Source organism: Etheostoma cragini, chromosome 1, assembly GCF_013103735.1.
Source record: "Etheostoma cragini isolate CJK2018 chromosome 1, CSU_Ecrag_1.0, whole genome shotgun sequence".
NCBI classification, from domain to species: Eukaryota; Metazoa; Chordata; class Actinopteri; order Perciformes; family Percidae; genus Etheostoma; species Etheostoma cragini.
Genome location: NC_048407.1, coordinates 877,991 through 889,338, shown reverse-complemented (window position 1 = coordinate 889,338; position 11,348 = coordinate 877,991). Strand labels below are relative to the sequence as shown.

The following is an 11,348-nucleotide window of genomic DNA, read 5'->3' as shown; positions in this document are numbered from 1 at the left end:
TCTCATCTGAAGTTAGCAGTTATGAAAACAAGTTTCTGTTCAAATATTCTTTAAGCACACAGCAGAATGTAAGACTACCCATCTGTGAATTCTCTGGTACTGTACTCTCTCAAATTAAATCATGCATTCAATATTTGTTTGTTTTGTTAATTTATCTATTTCTACTCATAAACCTTACTTATTAATCTTGTGTAAATCAGCTCACACATACATTGGCGATAAATAAGAATGAGAAAGAAAAGAAAAGAAATAAAACCTCCACGATCTAATGTCACCATTTACATGTAAAGGATATGTCGGGAAGTTTACTATTCTATATATTTCTGATTTTTAACCATTCCCATGAAAAGACCCAAACCAACAAAGAACTGATCCTGCCAACAAGTGTTGTCTCTGTAATAAGCTTATGTCTTCTCTGTCATCGACCTGTTTTCAAAAACTGAAAAGTCCTCAGTGAGCCACACTGTAGGACTTGGTTCCTTTTTACCAGGAACATGGACACTGGAGTTTATTTGATGTCCATTTTACTTCAACAGTTCAGCAGCCTGCTGCCGTACTACCTAGAGAGAGACTAACCAATCAGGTCTGTCAGTAGAGAGAAATGAAACTAATCGGTGCGGCCTACACCGTGTTATCCTCCTGCCACAGTTAGCACCCAACAGGCTTAAACAGGGCAAGTTTAAAACTTGTTTTTAGCCTCTTAACATGTTCAAAATGTCCTTAAAGGTGCCTCCTCATGTGCAGTGATTCCTTCTGAGAGAACACAGTGAATCTGGAATGCTGCAGAAGCGACCGTGACAGCTACATCAGGATCGTGTGGGAAAACATCAACCCTTCTCAGGCCTACAACTTCAACAAGCAGGACACCAACAACCTGAACACTCCCTATGACTACGGCTCCATCATGCACTATGACAAAACAGCCTTCTCCATCAACGGGAGAGCCACGATGGTCCCCATCCCCAAAGCTAACGTCCAGATCGGCCAGAGGCAGGGCTTGTCCTCCTGGGACATCACAAGGATCAATAAGCTCTATGGCTGCTAGAAACAACACATCTTATCTAACATTCTCATTTACATTGGCACTTATCATGCCAAACGTAAAAGATCAGTTTTTTCCCATGGTTGTCGGATGTAATATTACAACAACTACCTTTACTTTTTGATTCACTTTCTGGGACTATCTTCTTTTAATAATCCGTAACGAATTCAGTGCAAAATGGTTCATTATCTTCTTGTTGTTTGTATGTTTTTGTGTTTGTACTCACACACACTCATACTCATAGTACAAACAGGAAATTCTGGGATTCAAAAATACCATGAAAACCAAACTGGAGGGTGGTGCCATATCTAAAGGTGTAAACTACTGAAAAGTAACAAGAACACTAACTAACCGCTATCCGCCAGAGAGACGTCTAAATGCTGTTCCTTCTTATTTCCACAATGAAACAGGTGTTCAGATCCAAAGCTTAGTTGGGGTGTGATGTCCGTGGGTGGGTGACAGTGGGGCGTTTCATCTGCTGTTTTAATGCAAGTGACAATAGAAATTAGCCTTAATGACAATGTTTCAGAATGCAGTTTATGGTTTCTAATAGCTGTGGAGTTATTGCTTGCTCTGGGTTATCTCTAGTTCATGCACCTTGACTGAACTGTGATGTAACAGATACGTTACCCTTTACCCAATGAGATGCAGCCATTTCATGTTCATCCCATCTGTTTTCATCTCATCATGTGGTATTTCTCACCTCCACATCCTGCCTACTAACTATCTCTGCCATGAAGTGAGGACAGTTCCTACAGGCTCCAATTCATATGGAGGACCCTCCTACCTGAGACAGCAGACCGCAGAAATCTAAAAATCAGCTCTGTTCCGCACAAATGTCCCTCACACAGAACATATCCTACACCACCGGCAGTTTTTGTGGAACGGTAGTAGGCCTACCAGTCAGACCCGTTGAGTGTGTGCAACAGAGTTCACCCAGTGAAAGGTTCTTAAACTTCTGTTCTGTTAAACACATACCACTGCAGCCATCACAGCACACACATTGTAATGATGTAAATCTGATCAGGTGACCAACAGTCAAATAAATATCCTATTTTCTCACGCACAAAAACAGCAAAGAAGGCAGAAAAGAAGCTTGTTATATTTGCACTGATTATAACAAATGATGTAGAAAAGCAATCATATATGCATAGGCCGGTCATTGTCACATCTCTAGATCTGGTAAGCTTAGTGCCTCAAACGTAAATGCTCATGCGCATTTACATTGAATACACTGTTCTGTAGTGCCCTCTGGAGTTAACTGAAGGCAATGTCAGTGTAGAGCAACATCCATTCATCCATTAGCTGGGGCAGTGCAGGGGCGGATTGGCCAGCTGGCAATTCTGGCCAATGCCAGGGGGGCCGGACAATTTCAAAAAATTTGGGACATTCAGATCTTTGGCTGCTGTCTGTCCACGCAGCCATCTGACAACATCAATGTTAAACTGAGACAGTTTCATCGTCGCAACAAATAGAAGTGTAGTCTAATTCAGAGTTTCGGTGCAGTTGGTGGTTTTAACACCTTTAAAACAAGCAGTGCCGTTCTGCTGTGAACCGTCCCCATAGTGGGTTGTTCTGCACCATGTGGGTTAACATCTGCGATTAAACCCGGTTCACATGTATGAGTGAACTGGGGTGGTCCACTGTTCAACATCACTGATCACGTTTGAGCAGTAGAATGTGGACAACATCACACTGTACCACGTTTTAGATCCATAACATGATTGGGTTTTGATTCCTACATTTTTCAACTTGGGAGCAAAACGTGCTCCTTGGGGGAAAATTAGTGACCATAAGCCATAAGTTCATGCTAATTAAAAAACTGGACTTTGGGGGTAAAGTGTTGTCTTATACAGCCCTTGTCCCGGATTTGAAAACCCCCTAACTGGACTACTGAATATAATAGTATTACATTATATTTTGTATTTTGAATTGTTACCTGCCCCCAGAATTTTGTGATTTCCTTAAATAAATAAACCATAAATTCGTGCCTGAAAATGTATCTGAATGCAGGAATGGAAGTTTTTTACCCTCAAAATTTCCTGGGGGAGGACCCCTGCTTTGTGTTCCCCCAAAGGCCAAATCTGACCAAGGAAAAACCCAGAAGTCTAATCACAGACAGCCTTAAAAACAGGCCTCAGGTTTCAGTCTGGTGGTCTTGGTCTGCCCTGTACTGGAGCCTGAAGGCCTCAGGTTTCAGTCTGGTGGTCTTGGTCTGCCCTGTACTGGAGCCGGAAGGCCTCAGGTTTCAGTCTGGTGGACTTAACCCTCACCAGTGACGCTGTGGCATTGAAGCACAGCTCTCTAAATAGCCTGTCGCTAAAAAATGCTACAGCCTTGAAATCCCGGGGCTGTCGGAGGGCTAGCCCGTTATAAGGCAGCTAGCCATGAGTTGAGGACTGGGGCTAGTTAGCCACGGAGTAGCCTACCATGACAGGGACGTAGTAGATTGTGGAATTCCAACATGGCGGTGCCCGTGTAACAACAACAACACATTCAACTTACCATTTTATCCCTTTTAACAAATTCACACATTTTAATAATTGTACCAATGAGAAGAAATAAAAATACATCTGTTATATCACCGTTATTCAAGACACAAATTAAATCCAAACATGCAAAATGTAACTCAATAAAAGGTATTATCCGCTAAATGCACTTCAAGTATCAAGTATAATATGAGCTACTTAACTGTCTCTGTAAGTGTACTTATATTCAATTATTATTGTTATTATTATCATTATTAAGGCCTTGTATAATTATTATTATTATAACTGTTAACTACTTTATACACTGTAGTTTAATCTATAACACTGCATAATATTTTAGATAATGATCTTGTTTCATTTGTAAAATCCTGATCTGAAAAGTTAGTGTAGCTGCCAAGTAAATGAGGATTCAAAAGCACAATATTTACAATACAATATTTAGTATAAAGTATCACAAAATGGAATGTTCTAGAGCATTGCACTTAAGTAGATATGCCTAAGTTATGTCATTCTACCTGTGACTTAAAGTCAATGCAAAACGGGGTATTTTTATCCTAAAGTATTGTGTTTGCAAATAATATCATTGCCACACAATCACATTTATAAAATACACACTGTAAAATGTCAGGTGTTAAGTCAGTTTAAAATGTAATAGTTAAGAGTTCCCAGGTGATCATGCTTCTCTTCCACGGTAAAAGTGTTCAGTGTTGTAGTTTGGGGGTAGTTGGTTCTTAAAGAAGCAGCTTTTAAAGAACAGCACATAACACCACTGCGAACACAACAATTCCCATTGATCTCGGTGAAAAACCCTGTTCCCTTTAGCATTGAGGCTAATCACACTGCATGTACCCAAGCCCTTAGTGATGCCGATAGATGGCAGCAAAGCACCTAACCCCGTTGCTCCGTTCTGTCCCTGCAGCATGTCTCTGGATGCCACCAAACCTGAATCTGCACTGTAATGTCATTTATACAAAGTGCCTCCATTATTGTATTCCTTTTTTCTGTCCTCTGTCTACCACTACTACCTGCTTTGACAAGATTCCCCCCCCCCCCAGAATCGTTACAGTTTAATTTTGTCTTGTCATATCCTGGTCTAGAGATGAAAGGGAGGTCACAGATCCAACCCCCCTGAGAGACCGAGGACAGGACTACAGGTTAACACTATTAAAGGGTGCAGCTGACTGGTTTAGCTGAGCAGCTAGACTCCCCTCTGCAAACAGACAGCAGTGTATAACACACAAAGCCAGTTTACAGCAAGGTTTGATGAAACGTAGCATTCACAGCCAAAATGTCAAGTAACAAAAACCTCCTCTCTGACCTCGCACATCTATCTATTTATCCCTCTAATTACCCTCCATCTGACACAAAAGGACATAAAACACAGCCCCCGAAAACTAATTTTGTCCCTTCAATATTTTGTTTTCAAAGGTGATATTTAGTGATAGCGTGGTGTGACACCTCCTAACTGAGGCTTTTCAAACCTTCCTTTCATCCCACACAGCTCTTTCATCTGTAGATGGATGCTAAATGGTGAAGAAAGATTCACGCTGCACAACGCACCGGCAGCCATGTTGTGTGTTGCTCCAACCTCACACACACCAACCTCGCACACACCAACCTCGCACACACCAATCTCACACACTCACAACCTCACGCTGGGGCGGCTGTGGCTCAGTGGTAGAGCGGTTGCCTGCCAATTGGAAGGTTGGTGGTTCTATCCCCGCCCCTGCAATCATTGTCGAAGGGTCCTTGGGCAAGACACTGAACCTCGAGTTGCCCCCGGTGCTGCGCATCGGAGTGTGAATGTGTGTGAGTGTGTATCTGATGAAGATGTGTGTGTGAGTGTGTATCTGGTGAGCAGGTGGCACCTTGTACGGCAGCCCCGGCCACAGTGTATGAATGTGTGTGAATGGTGAATGTTTCCTGTAGATGTAAACAGCGCTTTGAGCAGTTGTTAAGACTGGAAAAGCGCTATATAAATACAGCACATTTACACACAACGATCTCACACACATTCTAAACATACCTCTTTACTGTCATGATGCCACGCGCCTCTGCAACTTACCATTTACCAGAAGAAGAAGAGTAATTTCTGGTTAGTGCATAACAAAGTTGAAATAGACCATATGAGAAATATAGCAGAGGAAACCCCCCTGTCGAAATGTACACACGCACAAGTGTGCACAGTGCACCACCTGTACATTACCAGTCTCTTCTTGCAACCAATAACTCAAATCCCCCAAAAACCCTCTCTGATAGCTCTCCAATGTTAATTAGCATGGATTTCGCATGTAATGTTGAATAAGGAAGTAATCTAAGCAAATTGCCGTATGGTCCTTTTCTGAAATGGTCCCTGAAAAATTCAAAGCATCTGAATGTCTCACACTGAGACACTTTGAGTCACTGTGGCCCCGTTTTCACCTGGTATTAAATCCATTCTGAGTGGACAGCTCTAAGTTTATGTGTTTCCACCCAGCAGTAGAACTAAATGTAAAAAGGTGATGACATGTCAGTCTGTGTTTACAGCTTGTTACGCTGCTCACGAGTGGCCAAAACCTTTTTATAAATTAAAAGTAATTGCTGCATTTTACGTGGGTTGAAACTTTCTGATGGCTACAGTCTATCTTCTATCTAACAATGTAAACACCATACAGATCCACATTTTTTATTAATATTTCTACTCTGATATTTCTATACTCTTGCAACTCAGGGATCAGTAAAGTATTTCTGATTCGGATTCTGAATCACTGACAATCCACTACTTGTCTCCATCTGTTGAAAGCCCGACTGAGATTGACTCGGCTTTGCCAGTTGTCTTTCTTTTTCTCTTTTGGCTTTTAGTTGTTCTTTGTTTGATTTCCTTCTTTTCAGTATCAGCCATCACTACAGCAGATCAGTGTGTGTGCTGTGAAGCGCCGTCTACCTGCCGTAGTTAGACACATTAATATTAAACTGTAGTCCTCTTGTTAGTCTTGTTTGCTGTTACAGGCCGTTTATGATCATCAGATGGAACATTACACAACTTTATAAACGTGTAAAAGTTACATGTAGTCACTTTAACAAAGATGTACTTCCAGAAAGGGGTGATGCAAAGGATAAAGACAACAAAAGCACATGGGTTGGTGAGTCAGCAGCAGTGGAGGTCTATTGAACAGAGGTTTTAAACTGTGAAAACTCTGTTTCTTTACTCACCATCATAGCAAGGTGCATGCCAATGGAAAACCGGATTTTCTCTGAGGCGGGTCCCACGCTGTCAGACTTTGAAAACTCCCGAGAGAGAAATGATAAGCTGTGTGAGGCTAGCAGAATCCTTTCAAGGAATTTGGTGCCAAAGAAAAATAGAAAATCACCACACTTATCTTTATACAGCTTATTAATTAATTGATTACAATGACAAAGGACAAATGAGGATCTACTATATTTCTCTAACATTGCTGAAGCCAAATAAGATATAAGATATAACTGTAAAGTGAGTAAGCAACCTCCAGAACTCAAAGTGCAGTTGAGTTCCTGATAGCGTTGTCATATTTGGAAAGGTCACAGAAGGTGTGTTAAATGCCACATCGACATGACAAAACAAGTTACCAATGATTCCAGCAACCTGCTCTCTGGAAAATGGGGACTGGGCGTAGCTGTAATGGTTTTCCGCTATCTCTGCACTTTATCTGCACCAATGCTTGACAGAAAGAATCGCATTAGTCTGCACCGTGAAGTGGTTTCACTACAGAGAGAACGCCATGTCTGCACCCTGATTTGGTTCCAAAGCCAGAGTTTTGTCTTTTTGGGAAAAAAAGGGCCTGGCACAAATCAAGCAAGATATTTCTTCACTTCTATGTCTGAATTTAAAGCTACTGAAATACTATTTCATAGTTATCTTTTATTGCCCAAAACTGCACAAACAAATCCCAGGGAGAAATGAGACAGTGTACTTGTCTGCAACACACTGATAACGAGGCATTCCCCTGCTCCCCCACTGTAAAATATGGACTCAAATAAATCCACTCAACCTATTGTAATATATGGACTAGACTCCACATATTTGAATCCATGTGGAAAAGCAAACAGCCACAAGGCCTAATCCCAACCCCTGCAGGCCAGAGACTATGTCCAGGCTAATAATATCTCAATCTAAGAGACATCAGCTGACCCCATGAGAAGTGGTGATTAACCAGAGACTGAAAGATGTAGCCCAGAGCAGTCAGCTGATCCAGCTCTATGAAAGCAAGATTCTGAATGGATTCTGTAAGAGAAAGCACTATTTCCACAGAGCCACTGGTCTGTAACACTGTCCTGTAAATGTTCCCTCTACGTAGCCAGTACATCTGTGTGGGTTTCATGTCAGAACGTTGAATTGGCGGCTGTGATGAGGCAAACGCTAAACAAGTACGTGCATCTGTTCTGTGAGCCTCACGACTGGGATACATGTTCAAGAGAGGCCTGTGTGAGATGCCCTCATCGGTCAATGTGATCCCTCTCAGAAGACAAGACGTGATACAAGTGGACAGGCCTGGGAAGGATCAGTGTGCAGGGAATGAGCTGGCCTTCTCCAGCCAAGAACAGATGAGGAAATAAAGTGGGCCAAGTGCAAAACAATGTCAGCAATAAGAGTTATCAAACACAGTCTATCTTTCAGTCTTGGCGGAAAACAGGACTGCGGTTCCAGTTTCAGTGATATTGATTCAAGTGACCAACCAGAACAGCAGTATTGTCAGGAGTGACCATGGCTGTGTGTTTTTCATTTTTTCATTTGGCCGGTAGTCATTCGTCCAGTCATTCACAACATCAACAAATGATGATGGCACACGTGGTGTCCCCGCTATAAAATCCACTATACTGCACCATCATGGCTTTAAGGTATATGTTAATACAGTATATCTTATGATCATATATCATGACTTCTGATAAAACAGTTTTTTTACCCCATTCTTTAAATATGAAAGAGTGTGATTTCTGCCTTTGTGTCTACCAACAATGTGAACTTGGATAATATAAACATATATTATATATAAATTAAATATGTATTATGTATAATTTGTTTCCTTTGCCCAATCATGCTAAAACGAACACAGAAGTGCACATCATAGAGTAGTCAGTACCCATCCGTTTATGCTGTAAAGTAAATGAGAGTATGTAATGAATTGCTTAAAACTAATGCTGATGTACTACACCTGATATAGAACTAAGTAAAGATTGTCACTGTGCAGTCCCAGTAGACTGCGGTTGGCTACTCTGATCTTTTGTTATAACGTCCTTCATGTAATGGATGCTTTTATCCAAACCCTTCTCCCTGGCTCTAAGAGCTCTATCCATTAGGTCCCGCACGGCCTGATGTCAGAGGTTGGTCAGCTCTGGTCCTTTGCTTCTGACGGACACTTAGATCCCTGCCCCGTCAGCGAGTCCCCCGTGAGGTGAAACACCAAGCATCCTGGTCCCTGCTGTGGATCCCTGTCATCAGAAAGCAATGAAGAGAAGAGAGACAAAGACATTCACTGCACTTTCTTCCAGCTGATTTCAAGGTCAAGTCATGGCAGAAGCCAGACCCTGATCAGAAGGCAGAGCCTGTCTGACTGCTGATGTTCAGGTCGTCCAAATCAATGACTGGTCGTCTGATTCTACTGGGAATGTTTGGAAATTAGAAAAGGTACCTACCCAATCCATGAAAGGAAAATCTGTTAACTTTGGGTTTAACATTGGGGGGGGTCGAGATCTCCACCAATCTAGGGAGGCTGTTTCACGTTCATTTTAAGAGGCAGCAATAATATAATAATAATAATAACAATATGCTCTACATATCTCAACTAGTTCAGTTGAATAGCATTACTAGCCATAGCATTATTCACTTTGTACTAAAGAACCACATTTGTGACATCACTGTGTTTCATGGGCCCTGAAAGCAACGCCTCTCAGAGCATCATGGGAAACGGCTTTAGCATTAAAGCTATAACTGACCAAAAATAATTGGGGAATAGTTATATTTTCAATCATCATTATGGTACGATATTTGAGGGGGGGGGGGTGCACTGTCCAGTTTTGATTGTTATCTTAATAAATTATGCCTTATGTGTTTACTATTTACCAATGGTAAAAAACATATTAACATAGACGCAGCCCAGAGACGTGATCTCTTCATTCCCCAATTATGAAACAGTTTATTACATTAAGCTAATCCTAAAGCTTGTTTTTCCTTGACTGTTAGCCACATCTTAGCATCACGCTTGGCTAAAAGACTGTGTTGGATTCATGCTCGCGAGTCCTTTATTTTCCAGTGTAAGGGGAACGTGGATTGCTTTGATTTGTGGCCCTGTCTCTTGCACGGCCACAGCAATTCATCTCTAGTGGGTTTGGGATTCTGGGCCCATTTAACCGAATTCTCTCAGGTAGAGATTGAGTTGTCGGAGCCATCTGGTGCTAGCTGGACACATCAGTTGTGTATGTATTCATCCAATGTGTGAACTGGAAACATGAGTATACTGTATATCAGAACAGAAACCACAGATTGGACACTAAATTATTTCCCAACACAAATGGAATATATTTGGATTTATTTTGGACTGTTTGTCGGGCCAAACATGTAATTTAAAAAAATCAACTTGGAAATTGTTATCTGTATTATTCCCCAATTTCTGAAATTGTATAGATCGAACAACTAATGGATAAACTAATCACCAGATTAACCAATGATAATAATAATTGTAAATTGGAGCCCCAGTGATAATAATAATGAGATAAGCATAATATGGTTACTAGTCCAGAGAAATTCAAGACTAAACAACAGTCAAATTGTTTCCTTAATCCAGCCAATGGACTCAAATATAAAGTAGTGGCAATTGAAAAGCAGCATATTCCTTACAGAACGCCTTTTATTGCAGAAGTCTCCAGCAGCTGGCTTCCTTTATCTCCACATTATCTCTGCAGGAAGTTATTTCTATAATGTTCCAAACAAAAAAATAAATCCCTTAACAAACTCATTATCAGACCATTGCTTATGAATTATTACAACAGCTTTTCAAGCTTGTGTAGAGTGCAGTATCATGTGGTTATGCATCATTTTCGTTTGGATTCCGATTTCTAAACCAATTCTGGAAAAAGTGAAAAAAGGAAAGAAAAGCTCTTCTATAGAGTTTTTTTATCTTTATTGAAAATTATTTAAATTTAACAATGTATCAATGTTTTAAAGTACTTAAATATGTGCTAATTAAACGTAAGTTACCTAACACACAACTTCAATAATTTAACAATAAATTACAGCAACACTGTTAACAAGTTACAGCTAAATGAATGTTGAGTTGGTATGCTTACCAGAGCAGGGGTGTCAGACTAGAGGGGGGGGGGGGGGGGGGGGGGGGGGGGGGGGGGTACTAGTGGCCTTATGTGAGGAGGGCCCAAAAGATGCTTGAACGAATGGCTGTGGATGCAGGGAGGGGCCCATCTACAGGGCCCAGAAGTTTGTGCTACCTACGCCTTCATTTACAGTAGCTAGCTAACGGTAGACTACAGAGAAACTGTGATATTTTAACATCCATTTCGGAGCGACAGAGGGAAAATATTTCAGTCCATATATTAAGTGGAACACAAATGAAGAAGTGGAAATTACATTGTAATCCAGTCCGATTCCTACCGATTGCGTAGGAACCAGTTCCATAGTGGAACCAGGTTTTGGTACCCAACACAAGTCATTGTGCATGCTGACTCACTGTCACACTGTCATGTGACATGATCACATGATAAAATCCTAAGTAACATTTTCCTACTATGAAATGATGGACAGGATAAAGCATCTGTAAATCTTCCCATTTTGTTTTGTGGGACTGTGGTGG

General features: G+C 41.2%; 1 protein-coding gene across 1 annotated transcript in view; it reads left to right on the top strand.

The window, feature by feature from the left end:
• LOC117947913 (high choriolytic enzyme 1-like) overlaps positions 1-1,183 on the top strand; it is a 1,492-nt gene extending 309 nt beyond the window's left edge. Inside the window, exon 2 of the mRNA XM_034877274.1 lies at positions 759-1,183. Coding sequence (XP_034733165.1) covers positions 759-1,045 — 287 coding nt within the window. The 3' untranslated portion in view covers positions 1,046-1,183. The remainder of the gene's footprint in view (positions 1-758) is intronic.
• Positions 1,184-11,348: the final 10,165 nt, after the last annotated feature.